We start from the raw sequence: 25,564 nt of genomic DNA, 5'->3' as shown, positions 1-25,564 counted from the left end.
CCGAGGCACCACTGTATAGCAAATTTTATCTGAATTTGTAATGGCTTCTACTTTGACCTATTGACCATAATAATGGCTGACCAACCCAAATACAACATACTTGGGCAAGTGTGCTCAGTGGCATCTGTGGTTGTTTTTCCACGCCCTGTAGGTACCGGGGCGCCACCCAGTTTATCAGTTTGCCATACACTGCACAGCCTGCGAATGGAACTGATAGTCAGTGGCTGAATAAACAGAAGGACTTCTGGGTAACTCTTGCTCCAGTTTCTCCTCTCTCAGGTATAGGAGTCTGGAACAAATACCTTGGGGGCTCAATACAGTTTTCCCCTATCCCCCCCCGGGTAAACCCATCATTTTGGCTTAAGTGACACTACCTCATGCTTCCTTGTGCTGAGTCCACAGAACATCTGCGGGATTTATAACCCACTTCCCCAATCTGAGTCTATGCCAACAAGAACAAAACAGAAATATATATTCGCAAAAGGGATGAAGTACCCACTGCTGCTCTGCAGGCTACGTGGAAGAGCAAGGAACAGGGAATCTTTTCAGATACAGATTTAATGGGATAGCATAGAAACAAAGGACTTTCAGGTTCCTCTTTAATATCAGTTGATATTTAGTTTGCAGAGACTTCTAGCCCCAGCTTATTAGAACTGAAAGCAGAAGGCAAATAAAAGTGCATACAAGGCTTTTAAGGGCATGGTTGTGGTCAAGCTAATTTTGAATCTTTAGCACCAATGTCTCAGAGTGGGGGAGAACAAAATCAAGCCAAGGACTCTGAGCAGGCGAGAAATCAAGTGTTTTCAGCTTAACTAAAAACTACAAAGCATTAGCAAGCACCAGGCAATGTTTGGCTGCTAGTATTTAAATCAGGTTTTTCCAAGGATGATGAAAGACTGGCCAGCAATCTTCTCTTCCCCACCTGCAAATCAAGAGAATATAGGAAGCTGCAGTCAAGACCATAGGGTTAATCTAGCTCAGTAATGTCTACACTGACTGGCAGCAAATCTCCAAAGAGGACCTTCCCAGCCTTACCCCGAGATGGTCCTGGGGATGGAACCAGGGGATCGTCTGCATGCAAGGCATCTGTTTTGTCACTGAGCTATGGCTCTTCCCCAAAGCGCCAGGATTGTTTCCAACAGTGAGCCTCTCAAAACAAGCTGCTAGGAGTGCTAGAAGTGCATGCAAGGTTTGGAGAGTTTGCAACCTGGGATAAGATGAGGCTGGTGGATACAGAGAAAAGGGGAAAGTGTAGGTAGACTGAAAAGTACGTAAGACTGAATATTCACAATTCACACACACACCATCAACAAAGCACGAGTCATTTGAAGGCTCCTGCCAGCTCCTGCTGCAGAATGCCAGGGGTTTGCTTGTGGCACCAAGCGACAGGCAGATGACTGCTTTCCCCAGAACACAGCTATTCAGTCGATAGTAGCATTTGTTCCATTGCACCTCCTTGCCAGGAGCTACCACAATGCAGAAATAAGAAACAGATTAGCCCTGATTTTAAGTTTTATTACATAGTCATCATGGCACCACAGGAGTCACAGGAAGCATTCCTGGGCCCAATACCAAAGTCCAAAAAATACACAATAACCCCTGCCCATTCTCCGCTCCCTACAGCGGGTCTTGGCTTGTTAAGCAGGGGACTAGTCTCTTCAATAGGAAAATATATATGTGTGTGTGTGTGTGTGTGTGTGTGTGTGTGTGTGTATATATATATATATGAACCTAGATGAAAAAATATACAGTTAGAAGAAGAGTTACTAGCTGGGGAAACTGCTGCTTTGCTTGTGGAGTCTATCAGCTCTGCAGGATCCATCTGAAAGGCCAAGAGGTATAATGTAGTAAAGGCAGAATCAGTCCAGGTTGCATGAGTTTGCTTGGCCTGGTTAGGAGATGGCCTTTGCCTCCGGTAGGAATGCATCCCAGTACTTCACAAACTGCATAGGACACAAGAAAGAGGAGGAAATGTCAGCATGGAAAACACAAGCTGCTCATCTAAAAGTATCTGGTAACACCACCCCCTTTTACCACCCACCAAGGACTTTGGCCACTGAAGGGCTTTGTTTCCTTCCTTAATTTTTTAAAGTGGGTAATCAACATGGCCCTGCAAGCTGCTGGGACATCTTTCTTTAGGCAAGAACATACAGCTGTGCTCTGCCTTGTGTAATGCACTGGAGAGAGTCTGTATTGAAGTGCCACAGGGCAGCTATACTTTGTGGTCCACTGGATTTCATTCTCATATGGGATCCCACTTGCATTATGCACTGGATAGGAGCAAAAGCAGGGCAACTCTAACGAGACAGATGAGCATTTCACTGGGTTGCGTTGTTCTGCAAGGTGTCTCCTGGGATAAATAGCCGGCAAATGATGAAAGGCAAGGGAAGATGTACATGGCTGATTGCTCCCTCACCTGTTGCTGCGAATGTAACAGCGTCTCCAGGTATTTGGTCACATGAGTTTTGAAATCTTTTGTTTTCTCTTTCTGTAGACAAAGGATGTAAAAGAATAATAATAATGAAGACTTAACCATCCCAACAGGAGGTTGTAGCAAGTCTCTTATGAGACATCAGGCACTAGGATTTGGCTTGATACTAAGGCATCCTGCTTTGTAGACAGCTGCATGCCCAACTTAAAAAAAAAAAAAAGCTTTGCCTATTGATGCCACAAAACCAATCAACCCCCAAGATGCCACAGAAATTATCTTACTGTAATGGAACAGTGATAACTATTTTGAGCAGCAGGAACAGGCAGACATACGGTTTGAAGATCTACCTGATTTCTAACCAGAACCTTGCGCCAAAGGCAGGTGCACAACAGCAATTAGTTAAGGAGGCAGATATGTACTCAGAACTAGTAGGGTGTCTGCAGAGGAACTGGTTTTTGGTACTAGTACTGAAGCTCAGGACTTACACTGCAGCATCTACACCAGCTTCTCCCCAAAGCAGTGCTGTTCTTTTAAAGCAGCCCCATCTAGAAAAAAGGCTTTTTACTGTTGCTCCTGCTAAACTTACACCAGAAACCTTGGCTTTTCTACTGCAGAATCACCAAAAGATCCAACAATTGATTCACATCTAACTGCTGCCCACTCCTGTTGCACAGTTTTGCCCAGCAAATCAAGCCAACAGGTCTGTTTCATGCTAGATTCTGAAGCCACCTAAATACCTGCAGCCCAGTCTCACAAGCTGTCACAGGAAAACTGACGAGCATTTCTTGGAGCTGCTTTGCAATGGAAACTGAAACCTCCATGTTAAAGCATTCAGTCATATCCAAATCTTTAGCTTTGCTTGACACAGAGACTACCAAGTACTGTGTATCAGCTTTAGGGCAAAGTTTACCAAATCAAGGGCAATGAAAGCAGCATCCAAGTCAAACCTAGTTATGAGACTTCTCAACTTCCCCCACCCAGCAATATCTCAGTTCAGAGTGGTAGAAAACCAGGTCCCCCTGTCTGCCAGCGCCGTGTTAATGCAAGTTCTATACCTCAAACCGCAACACCTCCTTCCGGAGAACTGCAGATATTCGTTCAAAGTCTCGCTCATATTGCGTCACACGAGATTCCCACTGCAGAAATGTGAAAAGGACAGATTGTCATGATGCAGAAGTGTGTGTGTGTACATCTTCATTACACACAACTTGGCACTACACGTTTTAACACCCTAGAACAGACATGTAAGCAGATAGATAAAGATAAGGCTTTTGTTAAAACCATCGGGTTTCCCCACTAACTGGAGGGGCTCATCTCAGAAAGAACCATGCCATCTCTCCTTGCTTACAGATGAAGATTTGGTTCATATAACCCTTCTGAGTTCCTCGGGGCTTATTAGGAAAGGGAGACACACAGCAGCAGGGATGGAGAGAGGAGACCTGTCAGGTTTGGGTGTCCCTCTCACCTCTGAGATCTCCTCTTTGGCTTGCTGAAGCTTGTCGGGTTTGTTGGCCCACAGCAGCCGAGCCTCTGTTTCTCGTTTCTTCTGCAGCATGATCTGGGCATCCTGCCAGCGTTGCCAGGTCTTCATGCGCTGGTCAAAGGCACCCTGTTGGCAGGGAAGGGCACACCTTCAGAACGAGTCTCTCCTCCATCAGGGAACACCACACACAACAACTGGTTAAATCAGAGCATCAAAAGACCCTCCAGTGCATTGTACACTTCTGAGACAATGGCCGGCTGCAAATGCTGCATCTTCAGTGGAATGTAAGAAATGGCCTTGGGAGGCTGGTAACTCAAATGAAAACATGTTGAAAAGGAAAGAATTGAGTTTGCATATAAATTAAGATGGAAAAGAAGAGTTTCTGTGGGAATGACTGCGCAAGCAGGCAGAGGACAGTAACTTTCAGGGATAAGAAAATGCAGTTACGCGAAACTTAGAAAGAAAAATGAAATATTTAAATTAGTATAACCTCACTTGTTATTTGATATGATTTTGTTTTATCTATATGCAGGAGTCGGTAATGGGACAGCTGACGGTTGAGAAATTTGCTAAAAAAAGGATGTTAATTAGAGATAAATCTGGAAAATAAGCAGCATTTAAAAGGGGAAATAATGGAAATATCTGAGAGAATGGGAAGCTAGTTTTTGAAAAAAATGTATTGGTTTTAATTTGGTGCTGTTGTGTTATAAATTTGAAAAATAAAAATAAAAATTGGTACCTCCCTCCACCTCCAACACATGTTGTGGACAGTGGAACAGCAGGATGAGACCTGGGTGTTCCACAGTCATCAATGCCAGAATAGCAGAGAGTTGCTGTTTTGATTACCCACAGACTCATTGCTATTCTGGAATCTGAATGAAGGGATCATGGGAATGGCTAGAGACAATTTAAAATGCCATTGTCTAATATTAGCTAGCTGAACAGCCCAGTCAAGAACAGTAGCATTGCAAAGGCAGCTAATTAATTAATTAACAGTAACAATAATTACTTATTTATACCCCACCCATCTGGCTGGGTTTCCCCAGCCACTTTGGGTGGCTCCCAACATAATATTAAAAATGTAATCAAACATTAAAAACTTCCCTAAACAGGGCTGCCTTCAAATGTCTTCTAAAAGTCAGATAGTTGTTTATTTCTTTGACATCTGATGGGGGGGCATTCCACAGGGCAGGCGCCGCTACCGAAAAGGCCCTCTGCCTGGTTCTAACTTTTGTACAGCGACACACCTGTGTTTATTCAGAGCACAGACTTATTGTTTTTATCTCAAGATACTGGGGCCAGGCCTGGAAGCATTCTGAATGCAGCAGGCCTGGGGCCCTCAAGCCCATGGCGGGGAACATAGGCATTACACATCAACACATTTCAGCTTCTTGTCAAGGCATTCTCACCCTCACAACAGAAAGAAGGCGAATGTAGTCACTCAGGAGCTCAGCCAGGAGGAAGAAGTCACTGTTGGCCTGTTCTTGGTGCAGCTGTTCAATCTTCTCTTCCACCTCAGCCAGCTGGGAGAGCGCCCGGGACATGGCGGTGTTGTCCTCTGAACTCCCCAGCATGGCTAAACTCTTGGCAAACTGACCCGTATTCAGTGACAGTTCTGGTGGGTGGAACAGAAAGCATTAAGCGCAGCAGGAAACGTGAGAAACTAAGCCAGCCAAAGATCACCGTTGGAGAGGCAGCAATTGGTTACACAATCCACTGGCCTGCACCTCACCATTTGGTATTTTGGGATATGCTGCAGCTGGAGACTGAAGATGCTACAGAAAGTAAGGACCTGGATTACAGTTTGCCACATGTTATGCCAATAATTGCATGTTGCTATTTGCCACGTGGCAGCTTCCCATGGAAGGTTGCCCAGAAGGGAATGTGCAAGTTTGGATTGAAAAAGGTTGCTGAGCTGTGATTTGCATGCTCAAGATGCTGCACAGAGATCTATAGAAGTCTTGCATAGTTTTTCAGCTTTACAAAGCAGGTGCCAGGAGCGAGCCCACAGTAATCTCACCGTGCAAGCTGGAGTTAACTCTTTATTAGCAAAAATATGATCTGCACAAACTTGGTGGGGCATCAGGCCTCATGAGCACAGCAGTTCATCCCTGGTAGATCTTGCCCTATGGATCAGTTGCAGAGACTGAAAGCCCCCACCTCTTCACAGCTGCCCAAGTGCCCTCCTCTCTAGGGTTTTCCCCAAGCACTTGGAGACTGTGCCTGTGTGAATCCAACCTCTCCTCTGCCCTTTTCCTGCCTCTTCTGGTTCTAGGAGCTGGGGGGAAGCTTGTTGCAGCAGGAGGGGGAGACACCTGTGACTCTTCATGAGCCTGACTCATCTCTGCCTCCTGGCCTCCCTCCTCCCCTGCTCCAGCTTCTGCCTCTGATTCTGGACTGCTCTCTGCCACAGACTCTCAGCTCACCACGTCCTGTTACCTCTTCTCAGTCTTCTTCCCTCTGACCACTCATTATTGTCCCACCACCACTCCCCGGGCTTTGAGCCTTCTCTGCTTGGTGGTTCCCCAACTGGTTCCTCCCACTTCCCACCCCAACCAGTCCATGACAGTGAATTGTGATGTTACCTTTCCTGTGATTAACTAGCAGTTCTACAACAGCATGTAGCTTCCGCAGGCGCTGCTCCTCACATTCTACCTCCTGAAGCTTCTCTTCAAACCACTGAAAAGAGGTAAAACCACCAAGGTCTCATTTTAAGGGAAGTCAATGCGATATCCAGCTAGGCCTGGAAACGCCAGTGTGGTGCCCTCTGGATGCTGTTGAGCCCCATGAGCCCCAGTTAGCATGGTATACTCAGGGATGGTGCAAGTTGTGGTCTGCCAACATCTGGAAGCCGCCATGTTGGCAACCCCTGAGATAGGTATTCACTTCCACAAACACTCCCCAAAGAAATACATTTATGTCAAACATACAGCTGTTAAAAACTTACGATGTCCGACTCATTCATCTTGATGGTCATTTTGCTGACGGCATCAGTAGCTCTGTTGAACATCTTCAGAAGTCCAGCTCCACTCAGGGTCTGAGTGCCAACTGCTCGTGGCAACTGTAGGGAGAGTAAAGCCTGATCATCTACAGCAGGGGTCAGCAACCTTTTTCAGCCGTGGGCCGGTCCACTGTCCCTCAGACCTTGTGGAGGGCCGGACTATATTTTTTTGGGTGGGAAATGAATGAATTCCTATGCCCCACAAATAACCCAGTGATGCATTTTAAATAAAAGCACACATTCTACTCACGTAAAAACACCAGGCAGGCCCCACAAATAACCCAGAGATACATTTTAAATAAAAGGACACATTCTTCTCATGTAAAAACACACTGATTCCTGGACCGTCCACAGGCTGGACTGAGAAGGTGATTGGGCCGCATCCAGCCTCCGAGCCTTAGGTTGCCTACCCCTGATCTACAGCACTGACAAACTGAGCTACTTGAAGTCTTATATTAAGAGGCCATGAAAGAAGCATGAAGTATAAATGGGTACCAGAGATATTCCAAACAGAGGCAGGCAGCAATGTTTGGCAGAAAATATCCCCGAGTTCCATACAGTTCAGAAAATGGAAGCATCAGCCTGTATTCTGCACTAGGAAAAGCGTCTTGTAAAACAGAAAAGGAGCTCCGAGGCCCATCAGTTGTGAATGGTGTTTCTTCCCATATAGAAACTGCCTCCTAGGACTGGTTCCCTGATTTGGAAAGTGACTGCCTGACCCACTTGCTGTTTTCTTTCCATGCTACGTACTAGTCAGCTGGGATGGACCACCAGGTGGGAAGAGGGGTTTAATGTGCAGCTGCTAACATGTCATATTGTGCTGGACACTGGAGTAGCTCTTGAAATCTTATAAGGTTCTAATCTTGTTTTCTTCCAATTTCATGATAGCTGGGCCCAACAGCTGAGGAGGCCTCTCAGAGCACAAGAAGGCATCAAGACCTCATCTGATCCAATCGCCTGCTAAAAATTAGCATCCTCCTCTAATAAGGCTGCTCAGTGAACAACCTACGCAACCCAGTAACAATAATAGTAATAGTAAGAGTTGACCCAGCCACTCTGGGCGGCTTCCAAGAGAGTAAAAAAGAACACAAAATACGCCAGACATTAAAAGCTTCCCAATACAGGGCTGCCTTCAGATGTCTATGGAAAGTGGTATATTTGTTTATCTGTTTGACATCTGATGGGAGGGCGTTCTATAGGGTGGGTGCCACTACTGAGAAGGCCCTCTGCCTGGTTCCCTGTAACTTCACTTCTTGCATTGATGGAACCTCCAGAAGGCACTTGGAGCTGGACCTCAGTGTCCAGGCTGAACGATGGAGTGGTGACGCTCCTTCAGGTATATAGGTAAACCCAAGTGGCCCAGAAGCCTTTGGGAAACAAGTAAAACCAGTAAACCTAATTATAAATCATGCTTCTGGAGCTGCTAGGAATACAAGCCCATGACTTGGAAGCAATGGAGGGATATTGTTACAGTCCCATTCCTAGAACACACTCCAAGTGTTCCCTGAACATATGGGTACTTATTTATGATTTGTGAACTGTGTATAGCGACTAGAACTTGCCTGCTTTCCTTTTTTTTAAAAAAGGAGAACATGATACAACTAGGCAACTTTTGTGGTGAGAATTTACCATAAAACCACACATTGACTGGAAAGCCTAATTTCACACCAGAGCCAGTGAGCAAGGAAAGCAGAAACAAGCCGTGATGCCTCAGCACGAAACCAGAGGATTGAAACTAGGCCTATTTGCTGAGAAGTTGGTTACAACTACAGAGAGCAACAAAGAGAAGAAGCTGTGGCCATGCTATGCATGGAAGTGTCTAATATTAGCAATAGTAAAGGTGTCCGACTCTGTGGTTGCGGCACTCATCTCGCTTTATTGGCCAAAGGAGCCGGCGTACAGCTTCAGGGTCATGTGGCCAGCATGACTGAGCCGCTTCTGGCGAACCAGAGCAGCGCACAGAAACACCGTTTACCTTCCCACTGGAGCGGTACCTATTTATCTACTTGCACTTTGACGTGCTTTCGAACTGCTAGGTTGGCAGAAGCAGGGACCAAGCAATGGGAGCTCACCCTGTCCTTGGATTCAAACCGCCGACCTTCTGATCGGCAAGCCCTAGGCTCTGTGGTTTAACCCACAGCACCACCCGCGTCCCATATTAGCCCTACACAACTGCAAAAGGAGAAAGTTAACTAAGTTAGCTCCATTCATTTCAGTGGCTCTGCTCCAAGTAAACTTTGCTGAATACCACCCAAAGAATACTGACAAAAAAGAATCACAAGGCTTGCATAAGGAAGGGACCTCAAGAGCTTAGGGCTGGAGCACAAGACCATTAAAAAAACAACAACCTCCCCTCAGTGTTTACGCATCTAGCAATCCCTATGCCATCAGAAACTCCTCAGCCCCACTCCAGGAAGAACAGTCTGAAGTGGCATGGAGTAAGTCCCAGTCAATCTGTATCAGGTGTCACATGTCGCTCATCAAATTGCTGCAAGACTGAGTGGCCCAAGAGCAGCTGACCAGAGGGAGAACACACAAGTGGTTTCTCTGTTTTGACAGAGAAGCTGTGAGAAGAGGTTTGTGCCTTTCTGCCTCCTCTGCAGCTCACCAATGTGTCCGAGAGTAGAAGTTCGTTCCGACTGAGAACATCTACAAAACCAATTCCTCAAGCGTTTTACCAAATAAACTATGTTAGATAAATAAACCAGGCCCCAAGTACAGAAACACTTTGCAGACAAGTATTGTGCACTCAGGTACGGCAGCAAACCAACCTCATCTTTTTCCAAGAATTCCCTGACATCTGGGTCCTGCAGCATGGTTGGATGGTTGACCGTTCTTTGAAGATACCTGCGGGAGAGGAAAGTATGAGGCCAGGCTCCCTTCATTTAGCATTTATTTTTTTAAAATGGGGCGGGGAATGCACATTGACATCACAACATTCAGGACAATTGGAATGTGTGGAATTTGCATTTTGCCGGGATCCACAACCAAGGGAGTATGGTTTGGAATGTGTGGTGGCAGCTGTTAATGGAGAAGGAGACTTGAATGACAGGGATGTTTAGGTTGGCATGATGGGCAAGATGCCTGTTTCAGCTTGAAAATGGCTCTTTAGATGCCAAGCAGCAGGATTCTGGGTTTAGAATCAGCTGTGTGATTTCTCTTGGTGGGGGAGACAGAAGACTGGGGGAGCAGCAATGCTGGTGAAAGCACTGCATCAGGCAAGATGTGCAAGGGTGACATTTTGGAGCTGAATTTCAGAAGCCAAGCTCTAGCCATCTCCACTCCCAACATCAAGAGAGGTAACTTATTCAGGGAAAGACTATGGGGTGCTGCCTCTGCAAAACTGCTGGCTAGCAGGTTTGCTCTCCAACTCATTTGAGAGGCACACTCCTAGATAAGGAAAGGTAACAGAGCAAAACATGTGATGTCTTAAAGGAAGGTGACCCTTTTGCAGTCTGCATCACTGATAGCAAAAGTGTAACAAAGCAGAACAAGAACTGGAACGGTGCCTGCTTCCTCTCTCACTTCCCTATCCAATGAGAGATACCTGAACCTGCTTTCGATTTTAATTATCTTTACCAGCCCCTGCTTTTATCAGAATTTAACTTCTGCTAGTAGGATCATGCTAGAAGAGGTTGGTTTGTTTGTTTTAAAAGGTATGGTTACAGAGAATGTTTTATAACTGATGGAAATTCACAGGATGATGACCCTGAGGAATTTTAAGAAAAAGCATGCCTTGTTAAAGTCAGCTTGAAAGCAAAGGAGATACTTTCTTTATTAGGTTGAAGTCAGAGGATTTCTTCTCAGAAGTCAAGAACAAAAAGGAGGCTGCGTTTTGTATTATGAATTATTTCAGGCACTTCTTCCAAAGCTTTCAATATTTGCTCCTCTGACAACACAAAGGAGAAGGGTTAAAGCCCAATGGCTGCCTTCCCCAACCTGGTGCCCTCCAGATATTTTGGGTGGCAACTTCCATCACCCCCAACTAGGCATATGGCTCGGAAGGCTCAGAGCGATCTCTGCTTGGGGATTGGGAGAGCTGTTGCCATTCAGAGAATACTAGAGGGACCAATGAACTGACTCCATATATGGCAGTTTTTCCTCAGTAAAGAGTTTTACATAGCAGAGTAGGCCAAGTGAACAGCTTACTGTGGCCTTTGACAACGGTCAACTACAGCAGACAGTTACATGCATGGAGCGATTACCTTTCTAAGGCAGCTCGACGTTTTTCTAGGAATTCTGTGGAGGAAGAATCTTCTTTCCCAACTTTTACTTTGGTCATTCCTGGAACAAGGAGGAAGCGATATGGTCAGCTGTACCTGTGCTGCACCTTCAGCTTGCTCTCGCTGTGGCTTTAATAGGACAAACATGTCCTCGGTGCAACACCTGAGCACCCATGTGAGGAAAACTGCTCTCCACTCTGCAAGCACTGTGCGCAACGAACTCCAACAGTGCTTGCAGAGCAAGTCAAAGAGCCAGAAAGGCATTATGACAACAGCACAGGTCACATGAACACTGTGCGTCCAGAAGGGCATTGCTCTCCATAGAAAGCCACAACATTCTGTGTAGAGCCCAAAGGCAGAAGTGCTATAAGAGGCTGAGAGAGGCACATGGAGTATTGGAGCAGAGTAGTAGAGAACTGCAGATGGAAGCTGGCAGTGAAACTTCAACAGTATCAGAGACGCAATATTGGGAAGGAAGTCAGGTATGCCTTATGTGCTTATTGCTCTCTGCAAAACAAAGAGCAACCAACAATTACACGCACAAGGCGCACAAGGTGGGCTGATGATGCTTTCTTGTTGCACAGTGTTATGCTTTTAAAAGTCCATTGTTTTAAGTGTTAATAACCTTTGAAAGGTTAAGATCACAGTATCAAGGGCACCTCAATTACAACGATGCACTGAAAACAGAGAGCAGAGGTCTGCAGAGATGTTGCTGGCAGAGCGACTGACCAACCTCACCTATCAAACTCTTCTCAGGAGGTGGGGGGACGATGAATCCATTTTGTGCGTGCTTCTCTGATAGCTTCTCATACAAGCCCAGGAAGTCGCTGAATCTCCTCTTCACGGAGAACTGCTTATTCCTGAACATTGGCAAAGTGGTCTGAGGAGGACACAATGACATCACATTAACATGGAGCATCATGTATCAAGTTATATCTTACAAACACAAGCATGTGCATAGAGATGCTTTGCTTGCAGAATTCTTGAAGCTATAAAAATGAACTATTATTTGCCACTGCTGCGCTGCCACACTTTTTTTGGGAAAGAACTGAAAAACACACAACATTGGCAAGCATGAATTTTACATGCTGCAGTCCTTTGACTGCTTACCTGGGAGTAAACCGCTTTGAAGACAAGAGGACTGAACTCTGAGGAAAACATACTTAGGATTGTACCATAAGAATATGAAAGGCACTACATATAGTAAAGGTAGTGAACAGTTCACATTATTAATTATATATTTTTTGATTTTTTACTCAGACAAAATGACAATGATGGAGATGGAGCTGTTGCCCTCCAGAGGTTCCCAGGCATGGTCAGGATACAATAATTCTACTGAGATAAAGCTGTGACCTGGTTTATGCCACATGTCACTTTGATTCTCTTTGAGTATACCATATCAAACTGTCCTCCACCCCAGAAAACTTGTAAAAATGGTTTGCAATTCAGAATGAAGAAGTTATGTTCAGAAGCAAAGACTCTCATGAAACAATTTGGATCCTGCCCGATATATTTTTACTCATTTGCAGGAACAGGAGAAACACAGGTTGGAAACAGAAACCACCGGCACTTTGGCTGGGCTGCAAAAGGATGAGCAGATTTAACTCACCAACTCCTTGTCTTTTAACTGATCAACTAAACGGAGTACATGAGATGTGCATGTGACTAAAGATTCCAGAGCGGACGCTTCGAGATATTCATGGAAAATATTAAGAAAAGCTTTCTGTTAGGAGCTTCCCTCTTACTATGATTTACCCAGAACCAAGTGAGCATAAAAAAGTTCTTTTAACTCTCAGCTCCAGAAATTTAAGTTGGCCTTAGCTGAGCAAAGCAAAGCTGTAGTTGAACAGTCTGCTGGTGTAACTAGGTATTCAAGTTCTATTTCTTAGCCATTAACTGGAATGTTGTCATGCTGAAGAAGAGACTTGTGTAAGAGGTTGCACACCCCTATTAAAATAGTTTCCAATCATGCAAAAATATTTTTATTATTATTAAGAAGTTCAGTTATTCTGTATCATGCTTTGATGTGTGTGTCTGGGGGTTGGGGTGAGGAGAAGGCCTTTCCTCTGAACTTTTTGATGCACCTTACTGTGTTTTTTGTATTTTCCTTCAGAATGTACTCTCTGGAAGCCACAGGAGCCTGACTCCTCTGCTGCTTCCCTGTAAGTCCAGCACCAATCAATATAGGAAGGGTAGGAAGGGAAATGACTGCGCTACCCTAAGAAAAGAAACTGGTGTGTAATCAGTCAATTGAAAAGTGCATTGACTACCCAAGGTTTGCAGTGCAATACCAATGGAAAGGCAATTTAAGCAGAAAGCCAACTGAAAGGAACTTTGCATTGATTGGACTCGGTGCAACCAAGAAAGAGTGTAAGACATACCTGTGTTGACACCTTGTAGGCCACATAGGCATTCATACCATCTCCTATGGAAAGGAGGAGAAAGGAAGGAAAAATTCAGTTGTCTCTAGCAAACTGCCATACCGAAGCTGTGGGGATGTCTCCTCCTAGTGGGCTCTTGGTAAACTGATTAACGGAGGCTGTTGCCCAGGATAGCTAAAGAATCTCTGCTGATTGTTTGAGGGTCATGCCACGAATTGCAAACTAGCTTTGATCTTATCACATGGCTGTGGATTAGCCTGTGTACCTTACACAAGGTTCTTAGTGCAATCGTGGTGTTTACACGTGCTCAAAGCACATTTGAAGCATACTGAACTCCATACCATTTCCAGGCATGAAGTGACCTCGAGAAATTAAGAATCAGGGTTGGGGTTTTTTTGGGGGGGTTGGGGTTGGAAAAAGCTGTAAAAGGCAGTGTAGCCCAATATCCACCTTTCCAGAAGTCCTGCTTAGCTCCCAAATGGCTTATGCTATCCTAGTAGGTGAAACCCTATAATTTTGCTTTTTAGAAAACTGTCAGGAAGACAATCCTCCAATATTGAATTCTACATTACCTGCAACAACTCACACTTCCATAATGGCTGGGCAACTATATTTCTGCCTAGCAAGGTGACACAATTTACCTGAAGCTGAATGTAAACGTACCAAACTAGCAAGTATAGAAAAAGGGATGTGAAGCTAAAAATGGCAGCAAGTGAAAAGTTACATGCACTAAACAATGAATCAATTTAAAAGTGAGATAGTTAAGCAATAGCTCTGGCCGAGAAGTTTCCGGGCAGCAGAGTGAATCACAAGCCAAGCCATGTGATGTTATAACAAAGGCACGCAGAATTCTGGGATGCATCTCATGTTTCCTATATCAAAAACATTTGGAATTCAATAGGCTACTGCTGGAATAATATGTGCATCAGCTGATTTTGTTGTGGAGCGTGGGGGGACGGGACGGGACGGGACAGTGAACCATAGAAGACTCCAGAAACAAGTTTGCAATGAAGGTTTTAGAAAAGCATGGTAGTTTGTAATACTGTAAATAAAGTTTACTAAAACAGAGTGTTAGATCTGGTAAGCAAAGACGAAAACAGTTAACCGGTCAAGGATGAAACATTCTGAACATTTCCCATTTCACTGAATAAATAAGCCCCACTTGAGTATTTTTCCATCTTGCTAGTCATCCCCCATGTATGGAGGTGGTTCAGATGATCCAGGAGGTCTCCTTCAGCTATCCAACCATACAAGCTACAGGATGCTGACAGCTGAAGCTTACACAATAGTGGCTCCTCAGTGGTGCCAAGTACTGTCTCTACTTCCTACAAAGATGAGCCTAACATAATAATTAGTGACTTGTTATACTGCTAGGATCTGGGAAAGCTCTGCACATCTGCCCCAGGCTGAACAATTAAGTGGCTGTTATGGCACTGAAGGCATTTAAAAAAAAAAAAAAGAACACACACAGGATGCTGGCCAAAGAATCCCTTCACTGCACACGGCTTGCTTTTCAGAGCATAGAAAGTCTAAAAGCAAGTAGCATAAATAGAGAATTCTTTTTGCAGAATTTTGTAATAAAATCTGCAGGATCTGTGCAGCTGCAATAAAAGATACGTGCCAAATTATCTATTATGCAAAATAGCTGCATCTCAGCTGGTCTTGAAATATTCCTCTCCAAGAAGTCAACTCCTGGTGTTGCTAGGTGAAAATGGTGCACATGCTTTGAATGCCAGTAAATTGGAAGATGGTTGTGTTAAGTCAGGACTTAGGAGAACGGTCGTGTGCATTCAGCCAACAGTTGCAAGGAAGGTGCAAGCCAGCACACCTTCCATGTGTACATTTGAATTTTAAGGTTCCTGTACACCAGCTCCCAACAAACTGCTGTCTCTCATTTAAGTAGCATTTTTGGGAATTAGGGCACAAAAGTAGCTGAAGTGCAGGTATTTTTTTAGGCAAGCTCTTGTATTCAGGGCCCAAGTTGCTTTTTAAAACACAAAGCCTTTTAAAAATGTTGAGCAGTTTAAAGAGCACCACAGAAATTCAGGAGTGAGAGGGATGATGCTGAACAAACTGCTGTACTGCTGCTTCACCCCTCTATAGAGCTGTGCATCAGTCAAAAGCCTCTATAGAATCAGATTAAAATCTAAATATTCAGGTTATTAATTACTCAACAGACACAAAGTATAACTTAAAAGGATCATCTGTTGCTTAGAAAACAAGCTTGAAGCAATGACTTCAGCACCTGCAGTAACAGAACACAATTGCCTTAAGCTTCTGGCCAAGAACACAATATATGAGATCATGCAGCCTCAGAATGGGCACCTACTGTACAGCCTTACAGTGGTGCCCCGCAAGACGAATGCCTCGCAAGACGAAAAACTCGCTAGACGAAAGGGTTTTCCGTTTTTTGAGTCATTCCGCAAGACGAATTTCCCTATGGGCTTGCTTCGCAAGACGAAACGTCTTGCGAGTTCTTGTGAGTTTGTTTCCTTTTTCTTAAAGCTGCTAAGCCGTTAATAGCCGCTAAGCTGCTAATAGCCGTGCTTCGCAAGACGAAAAAACCGCAAGACGAAGAGACTCGCGGAAGGGATTAATTTCGTCTTGCAAGGCACCACTGTATTACACTTGAACATATACAAGTTAAGAGACCCAGGTGATTTATGCTGTTACTAGCCAACTATCACCCACAATGGCACAGAGGGGAGTGGGAAGTTAACACAGTAATTTATGCAGTTTTCCCCTTGACAGTACTCTTCTATCACATTTCAGGCAACAGGAAAAACTTCAGAAACAAGAAGCTTTTGCAGAATCTTGCACTGCCGTTCTATGCAAGAAGCAAAAGCAGAGTATTGAAGCTGATCCATAACAGTAAGTGATGGGGCTTGACAGTTCAATCAGTGCCGTTCTGAGCTCCACCACCGAAAGCAGAACTTTATTACCAGCCTTGCCTCAGTCCGGAAGGCAAAACACATACCCATGCAGCTTTCCCCTTCAATTATGTCAAGTAATTTCCAATTCATAGTGACTCACCAATTTTCTCAGGATCACTCACTTCCACTGAAAGTTCAAATTTGTCTTCCTGTTCCTCTTCTTCCAACTGTAAGAGAAGTACATTCAAGTCAGCTAACCCAGGGACTTCTGTCAGGACGTGTATCAGGCACAACATAATATTCACATTTGTATATATATTAAATATTGTGTGAATATTAAAAGAGTTAGAGGGTAGATTGAAGGCTACAGCATGTAGAGCTCATTCATGTTCAATACATAAAAACATAATTTCTAACATAGTACCACAGCTCTGAAGTATCCTCTCCAAAAGCATTTCTATGGAATCTACTGTCTCCTAAAAAAAAATCATTTTTGTACGTTTTTTTCTATTTGTCAGGTTCAATAGGGTCCCCCCCCAAAAAATATTTAAATATAATTGACAAAATAGTAAATGTTGTAAGCTTTTAGGTTCCAAGGCAGGATATATTTATTTTAAATATTAGATGTGGGTATGAAACTAGCTTAGAGATGTAGCAGGCTATTCACAATAGTCACCAAAATTCACCCTTCCCAGTTGATATGCAATATATAACTGACTATATGACTAGCCAATCACAGAAACACATACCTCCTCATAGGTTTTTGACTGTGGCTTAGAAGGCAAATTTGCTGTTTTCTCTAAAGAAGGGACAGGGCTGATCACAGTAGCCATCTCTTTCTTCTGGTTGTTTTGTGTGCTATCAAGAGACAATTCTACAGTGGCATCTGAAAGAGGATAGGATTTATAACTGGGGGCAGAGAACCGGAATGGCTTAAAAAATCAGGAAAGATGTTGAGTTTTTCTAGGCCACAAGAAATGTATCAGGAAGAGCTACTAGACATTATCCTCCCCAATTCCAGCCTGTGTGGCAGGCATTCAAGTTAGAGATTCGCCGTAATCTTCGGCAATCAAATCTGACCAAGGAATATAAATATGCAACTATAATGCTGCTGCACTCCTTCTTTGTACTAGGCCACAACACCAATTCCTGCTCTTTCTGGATGGATTTATAGTGAAATAATTGCCTAAGTCATACTGCATACCATAAGAACGTAATAGCCCCCTGGATCAGGCCAATGGTCCATTTAGTTCAGTATCCTGTTTTCACAGTGCCCCAAGGAAGACTGCAAGCAGGACCTGAGCGCAACAGCAATTTCCCCTCCTGCAGGTCCAAACAACGGTCATCCAGAAGTATGCAGCCTTCAGCAGTAGAGGTCAGGACTGCACTGAGAAGCCACCTGAAAGCTATCATTTAGGTTATGTATAAACTTTGTTTTCTTCTCCGAACTTATTTTATTGACCTTTTCAAAATACCAAAACAAGAATAAACTTCATTTTGCATAAACTTCATCTTGTTAGCAAACAGGTGCCATCAGTTCCCAAACTATCTGAAAACAAATGGCCAGTTGTCAGTTTAAAAAGAAGACGAACACATGTAAATTGTGGTCTGGACCTAGGGACATATCTAGGCACACGTACGACAGATGAGGTGGTTGGGTTTCCTGTTTGGGAGCTTTCGTGTTTCAAGTATAGTTTAGTACAAAGACTTGAGGGCCTGCTAATTTCACTTCCTTTAATTAACCTAAACACAGAGCGGCTACTAGCCTGGGCATAAGCACTCCTTGGAGAACATGCAATTATCACAAAACTGTCCTAATTTGAACATGTAGAATTACCAGAATTAGAAATACCATACATTTGTTCCAACTAGCTTTCAGCTAGTTAAATACTCTACCTGGTTTTAAATCTCCAATTATCCTCCTTGACTCAGATTTACGTGTCTAATATTATCACCATCTAATATTATCTACTTAGCGTTCATATAAATGGTCATACAAATGTTCACGTGCGCTATGCTGTAAGTCTTACAACCATGTAAAATAACTCTGTATTATTACTTCCCACCCACCCCATGTTGCAGATGAGGGCACGGAGGCTGAGATCACCTACTTTGAGCTTGTGGTAAAAGCAAAATTAAAACTGGAGATTTCTTGATCTGCAGTGCCACTACAGCACAACTTTTGAGCTCATGTCCAGAGATTTTCTATAGGAGAGATCTAAAGCCCCATTTCTGCAAAAGGGTTAACAGCAAAAGACTGCTGTAACTGCTACATGGGTTTTAGCAGAAGAATATCAGCAGACAGGCTTGCTTGCAAAGTCAAGGTGTTTGTTTCTAGCAACTTTGTAACACCTTAACACATAGCACCTCTTCTCCTGTGCAACTGGAGAATCCATAGCAGTGCATGCTTTCTTAAGAACTTACACCATCACACCTGGCAAGAAGACATACCTGCGAATAAGTCCTGATCATCCTGTTCCTCTCGAACACCATTTTCTGTGGAGGTAGTTCTTACTGGTACAGGCGACTCTTTCTTAGGCGACATTGGCTTGCTCTAAAAAGAACAGATAACAGTTATTATACATGTTACAAAGTTAAATCTGTTATTGAAGTATATGCCCACAGAAGCCTGAAAAAATATATTGCATGCCTTCAGTCACATGGATGCCATGGGTTTCACAAAACTCTGCCAACTTTACCAAAGGTAAAGTTATTTTGCAAACCCAACATTTTTGCAAACCCTTATTTTAAAAAAAAGACCCTTCCCATTTCAGTACATTAAGTATATTTCTTCTCAGCAGCTATGAAGAATAGACGTCAAAAAAGTTTATTTGGGGCAGAATTAATAATGCATACATTGGTGCATTTTACACTATTCTGTCATTGTAGTGCTGGCTTATAAAGGCCCACTGTTTCCCAACAGCTTTCTGAAGACACAATGCTCTGGTATCTGGAGACAGCACTGACACTGTTTGCACGGCTGAGTTGCTAATTTCAAAATAAATAAATAAAATAGCAGCATGAACGGGGTCACAGACCCAAGAGGCACCATGGACAGAGCTGTTGAGGCTAGAAGTCAGACTCTTTGTTGCCAGAGCAATGTGCTGCAGCAGCAAGGCTTGCTGACGACAAACAAATCCTTGGAAGGCTTCAGCCCCCTGCAGCTCTGCCAGAGCCATACTGCTTCAGAAGAAGTTCTTATGTTTCATGCGTTCCCTGAAGTTCTAAGTTGCAGAAACTTGATTGGAAGTTTGAGGCTGCAAGTTTCTGCACTCTTTTATTCTGTATGAAAAGGCACAGCTCATGGCAACATGCGGCCCTACAGTTAAATAAGGCTGTATTGTTCCCTAAAATACAGTGTTGTGAGCCTTAGTCCATTCTTCTGCTTTGGTACTTGCATTTCTGTATCAGTAAAAGCTAGAAATATGGTACTGTGGGGGTGGGGGGGAAATCAGATCAGAAGTAGACATACTATTATCCACGGAGAATTCTTAGAAAGTTACCAATACTGAGCAGAGTAAAGCTAGCCTTTCCAACAGCTCTAGTCATTTTGCTGAAGTTTTGCATGATTTCTACAGAGATTGAGCAACTTCCGGCATCATGCTTACTGATTCTTTCCAGTCAATTGGTGCCACAGAGTTCTTCCTCATCCCTTTACCAGGAATCTGAATTTCAAGTTCATATCTTTTTATGTAGGTATCTCAAAACCATTCACTTTTTAGGTTTTGCAGTTTATCACACAGACTGTTACCTGAAAGAAACATTTCTTTCTGGAAACATAAAACCTGGTAAACATTGCCTAACTATGACTCTTAGCCAATTAGCTGCATCTAGATAAGATAGGACATCCACTGCAAAAAAGGGGCTCCTCAAGCAGAATTCTATGCCTTGTTTGCAGTTTAGAAGTTACCTTCACATTAACTTAAGTTCTAAACTTCTAAAAAAGGAATCAGGATAGGACAATTTTGCTAAAAACTTAAATGCACCAAACTTTCCCCATCACATCAATTATATTCCATCACACGATGAACATCCCCAGGACTGGTCAAAGGATGGTTGAATGAACATGGGAACAGTTTTTTGCATGCAGTAAGAAAGGCTTTTCAGGATGTTGCTGATAAGAACAGGTAAAAATTGCCATTATCAGCAACAGAAAGAATGTGAATCAGTAGATTAAAGTTATCCTCCTTTTGAGGACAGTAGATTAAAGTTATCCTCCTTTTGAGCAATTAAACATAAAGTAAATTCAAGTCCTTTCAGACTAATGGAGAGGGCAACTGTTCAGTGGAAAACATACCACTGACTCAGGATGCAAAAGTGACATACGAGTGTTTAAAGACTAATCAAGTGTATGACCTAGTATTCCAGCAGAAGTGTAACATAAAACAAGCCTCAAAGTAAACAACATTCATTTTAAGACAAGCAGTAGCAGCAACTCTCAGGAAGAATACAAAATATATGCTCTTATGCAGCATGGGATTTAGAGAGCCTCCTATGAAGTCTTATTAGCAAAGAAAGGCTGTGAAACAGAGAAAAGATAATAGATTAAGTAGCTACAGAGAGGTAACATATTAGGCTGCTGCATTGCTGCGATGGACAAAACTGGTAATTGAAACCTAGACCTGAACTCAACCCAAGTGTAGAACTTTGATCAAACAGTCAACACCGGTGGGACCTCCAGGCCATCCAAAAGAGGGGGCAAAGATGATTTTATGTTCTAGATTTAAATTGCTTCCAAGCCTCCACCATGCAACAGATTCATAACATAAGCCCAAGATTTGATTTCCCATCACCATATCCTTACAATCAATCAATCTGCAGCATTCTGAGAGGAAGCCATGCCCACTCTATTGCAGGAAAACCAGTAAAGAACCTTGTGGCACTTTAAATGCCACCAGGTTTAGCATAACACATCTTCAAGGAACAGAGTACAGGAAGACTGCATAAATGGGCTACCCTCCGAAGGCAGGTGCCTATACAGGAAGGGGGAGGGGAAATGGGTAAGATATTCGCCATTTAGCCCTTCCAGTCCCACATGCATGATTCTTTATAGAATTCGCACACCATCTTTCACTGGAAGGTCACAGGGCGCCTTACAACACAAAAGCACAACACAAAATGCACGACGAAAACAACACAAGCAGACCAACCGCACCTTCCCGCTCGCATGCACGGAAAGATACACCCACACCCTTGCTGAACAACTTCGTGGAAACTAAAGAAGTGGGCAGTTTGCAGCCCGTTTCCGAAAGCTTGCACTGCCATTAAGTTTGCAATCCTACACACACAATTTCTCATTATATATATATATATATAATTATGATTTTCAGTTTTATGCATTTCAATGAGTTTACAGTCATTTTAACCTTTCGAAACTTGACTCCCTCCCCCTCCCTCTTTCTGCGGTTCCTTAAATTTATTTTTAATATTTTCTGCTCCACACACACACAATTTCCGGGGTAGCAAAGCCCCACTGAAGCCTGCGAGGCTCCGTTTCGGGCGAGACGATGCACGGGAGCATGGGAGCCGCCGTGGCCCCTCCTCGCCCTTGGCCAAGTCCGAGGAACTTCTCAAGGCGGCGCTGAGGGGAAGGAGGAGGGCGACTGACAAGGCGGGGGGGTCCCAGCAGGGGGAGGGAGGGCGCCCCCCCCGAGGAAGCCACTCACGGAGCTGCCGGTGAAAATGTCCTCCCCGTCCGAGTCGCTGCCCGCCTCCGGGACGCCCGCAGGCTCCGCCGCGGGGAAAGGCGGAGGCAGCCGGTCCACAGGGGAGCCTCCCGACGCCATGTCGCCGCCGCCGCCGCCACCCGCGGAGGCCACTTCCGGCTCCCGCACAGCCCCGCCGGAAGCGGCAACAGGCGGCTTATGGGGAGAGGGGAGCCCGCGGCGGCGCCAGGACGAAGAGGGGGCGGGGCCTCAGAGAGGGGAAAAAGGGGCGGAGCCGGAGCCGCCCTGGGAAAGAGTGAGGAGGGGGGAGGAGAGGGGAATGGGGGGGTGGGCAGCCAATCAGGGCGGGGGAGAGAGGCGCAGGGCGTGGCTTCTTGGCATCCTCCTCTCCCACGCCTGGTCCTACCTCGCTTGGCTTCTGTGGAATTGAGCGGGGGGGGGGGGGGCTTACTCCCGAGTAGACGCATGCCTGGGGCTGGGCAGCCGGCTCCGCCTTGCTTTTCCAAGGAGCGCAAGGCGGCCTACTGCACGGCTCGCTTGAGGCAATGTGGGGTGGTGAGACCCGCAGGGGCAACAGATCCTGCCTCTTCCGTCGTGTAGGGTTGCTACTTGGTTCTGGCAAAATACAGGATAGGGTGGGGCGGTTAGGGGGGGGATTCCTCCCCACCCCCCAAAAAAGCAGTGCATTACAATCTAACTGGATGACCCCTCCCGAATTTGTCACATGCACTTATGAATGTGCAAATTATGAATGTGCAAATTATGAAACTTATGAATGTGCAAATTTGTCTGCGCTTTGCTTCTTTGTATAATGCGCGTAGGGGCTAACTCCTAGGGGATGTGGGGGCTTCGGCCCCCACAATAAAATATTTGAGGGGGCCACTCCCACCCAGTTAATAGGCATTCCCATTCAAATGGTGTGTGCACTGCATCATGTGACCAATTATGCGGGGCTTTTGAATTCTGGTGCTGGAGGAGACTCTTGAGAGTCCCATGGACTGCAAGAAGATCAAACCTCTCCATTCTGAAGGAAATCAGCCCTGAGTGCTCACTGGAAGGACAGATCCTGAATACTTTGGCCACTTCATGAGAAGAGAAGACTCCCTGGAAAAGACCCTGATGTGGGAAAGATGGAGGGCACAAGGAGAAGGGGACGACAGAGGACGAGATGGTTGGACAGTGTTCTCGAAGCTGCCAACATGAGTTTGACCAAACTGCGGGAGGCAGTGGAAGACAGGAGGGCCTGGCGTGCTCTGGTCTATGGGGTCACGAAGAGTGGGACACAACTAAACAACAACAACAGGGCTTACCTGAGCCCCTACAGTATTTTATTCAAGTTGGCACCCCTGATAATGCACATTGTATATTTATTATCTATTGCATTTATATCCCTCCTCCAAAGAGTTCAAGGTGGCATACATGGACCCATTTAATCCCAAAAACATTGCAAGGTAGGTTAGGCGGGGAGACGGTGACTGGCCCAGTCATGAGCTTAATGGAAGGCGGGATTTGAATGCTGGTCTCCCAGGTCCTAGTCCGAGATTCTAACCACTACACAGTATGCATAAAAGCATTTTATAAATCAATAGTATTTTATGTGTTTTATTAGTCTAGGATTTGATTACTACTCTGCCTCTTCTCATATCTACAAAAAGAGATCATCTGCCTTATATATGGGGCAGAGCGGGGTGTAGGGGGTGGGAAGAGTAGAAGGAAATTTTATTCCACCCTAGTTTTGCAGATTGCCAAATACTGATGTCAAGCCTTTTGTTATATAAAGCAGCATTTGATCCCACTAAACTGTTGCCATGCTAGACACGAGATTTAATCTTTATTGATCTAGTACTTGGTAACACTAGAACACCTAGGTTACTTACAGCTGTATAGCTACTTCATCCCATTATGAAGTTAGCTGATAGGCTTGCCTTTTAGCTGGCAAAGGAAATTCTTTAGTGGTTGGCTGTAACAGAAATGGCTTCATGCCCAGCCAAAGACAAAACCCTCTCCTTTTTCTGTATTCACCAGTAAACAGGTGTACTACCACATGATTTCCTATACAGTAACTGTTGCCATGATGGAAGTGGGCAGTTATAGCAAGATACTGTTTATAGAAAAATACTTTGGGTGTATTTAGTACTAAGGTATCTTATAGCATTTGTAGAAGCTTACCCATTGCAACCCATTTTCATCCTTACACTTACTTAGCAGAAGGATAAAACACCAACCAGGTCCATGCAGAGCTTGTTTGAGGCCTGGGGCAGGAGTCTTGCTAGAATAAAGTTATAAACTCAACAAAAAAAGCTGGTCCCGGACCAAGTGTACCTGACAGCCCCACCTCTGCAAGGATCTGGCACCAATTGCACTGGAACACAGTTGCTCTGATGTTTACTAAACACAGACAACAAAGCTAACACTTACAGTGGTACCTTGGGTTAAGTACTTAATTCGTTCCGGAGGTCCGTTCTTAACCTGAAACTGTTCTTAACCTGAAGCACCACTTTAGCTAATGGGGCCTCCTGCTGCCACCGTAGCCCGATTTCTGTTCTTATCCTGAAGCAAAGTTCTTAACCTGAAGCACTATTTCTGGGTTAGCGGAGTGTGTAACCTGAAGCGTGTGTAACCTGAAGCGTATGTAACCCGAGGTACCACTGTACTTGGAGCTGAAAGCACTTTCGTTTGACAAAGTATCAAGACTATGTGGTTCAGCATTCTACCTCTTAGGCTCAGAGGGCTACCACAGGAAACGAAAAAGACTGAATTCTACACTGGTCCATTGCTTGCAACTGTAGGTAAAATTCCTACTAGCTTTCTGTAGCACTGAGATGGCAGAGAGTACAATGTCGTGTTTAGTTAGTAATACAGAGGCTGAGATGGTGCGACTTCTAGCTCAGTGGATAAATGCAAAACTGCTTAGGGGCAGTTCTCTTGTCCGAGGAGTTCAGGAACCACGATAATGTACAGGAGAAAGCCACATTGTAAATACACAAGTATACAGACTACAGTAGCTTGCAGTGGCCAGGATTGAAGGAGTTACCATACTGTGTCTGTGTATCTGTAGTTGAAGGCAAGAAGCAGCACATTTATCACACTAAATAATGATATTGCATTTTTATTGCTGCTTTTATTTTGTATATTCTAACTGTACTGCAATTCTATTTGCAAAACAATGAAATGAAATATGTAATAAATAACAGCAGCAATAAAAATACACTGAAATTTACTACAGCATCTGGCATAGCATATTAATAATTGCAACAACATAAAGCAGTGTTCCAAAACATCCAGCAATTTTCAAGGTCTCTCTCTCTCTCTGTGTGTGAATTTAGGACCCACCGCGTATACCAGAACTAGACAGCAGCACACAAGTGTCTGTACTTTTTGAAAAAAAGTCTGTTTAACAGAGATAAAAATGGGATGTGTTTGTACATTTGAAAGCAGCAAGCCCTTTCTATTCTGAAAAAGAGTGGTCATCTAGCTCCAGTTACAGACACTAACAATCTCTGAAG

The 25,564-nt window shown here is 44.3% G+C and overlaps 1 protein-coding gene across 2 annotated transcripts; it reads right to left on the bottom strand.

Moving 5' to 3' along the window:
- Positions 1-1,494: 1,494 nt before the first annotated feature.
- SNX1 (sorting nexin 1) lies at positions 1,495-22,243 on the bottom strand. Of its 2 annotated transcripts, XM_053364771.1 has the most exons (15): positions 22,059-22,242; positions 18,844-18,946; positions 17,142-17,278; positions 16,553-16,619; positions 13,520-13,563; positions 11,877-12,018; positions 11,121-11,199; positions 9,687-9,762; positions 6,862-6,975; positions 6,500-6,593; positions 5,324-5,529; positions 3,897-4,040; positions 3,487-3,567; positions 2,417-2,488; positions 1,495-1,943 (listed from the first exon to the last, which is right to left on the bottom strand). In XM_053364771.1, exons 1-15 carry the CDS (start codon positions 22,176-22,178, stop codon positions 1,893-1,895), a joined length of 1,530 nt encoding a protein of 509 aa, XP_053220746.1. In that variant the 5' UTR covers positions 22,179-22,242; the 3' UTR covers positions 1,495-1,892. The 2 variants fall into 2 exon arrangements, with proteins under 2 accessions (XP_053220746.1, XP_053220747.1); XM_053364772.1 differs by lacking the exon at positions 3,487-3,567 and having other exon boundaries at positions 22,059-22,243.
- Positions 22,244-25,564: the final 3,321 nt, after the last annotated feature.

The sequence above is a fragment of the Podarcis raffonei genome, chromosome 14 (genome assembly GCF_027172205.1).
Source record: "Podarcis raffonei isolate rPodRaf1 chromosome 14, rPodRaf1.pri, whole genome shotgun sequence".
Taxonomy (NCBI): Eukaryota; Metazoa; Chordata; class Lepidosauria; order Squamata; family Lacertidae; genus Podarcis; species Podarcis raffonei.
Note: the sequence above shows the minus strand (reverse complement) of the source record. Positions and strands in the feature narration are given on the sequence as shown.

Excerpts from the sequence above, each read along its gene's own strand:
- SNX1 (XM_053364771.1), bottom strand. The coding sequence starts at position 22,178 with ATGGCGTCGGGAGGCTCCCCTGTGGACCGGCTGCCTCCGCCTTTCCCC. Across the intron at positions 17,279-18,843 it reads TGATCAGGACTTATTCGCAG|ATGCCACTGTAGAATTGTCT; the intron begins GTATGTCTTCTT and ends ATCCTCTTTCAG. Across the intron at positions 13,564-16,552 it reads GAGTGATCCTGAGAAAATTG|GAGATGGTATGAATGCCTAT; the intron begins GTGAGTCACTAT and ends TCCTTTCCATAG.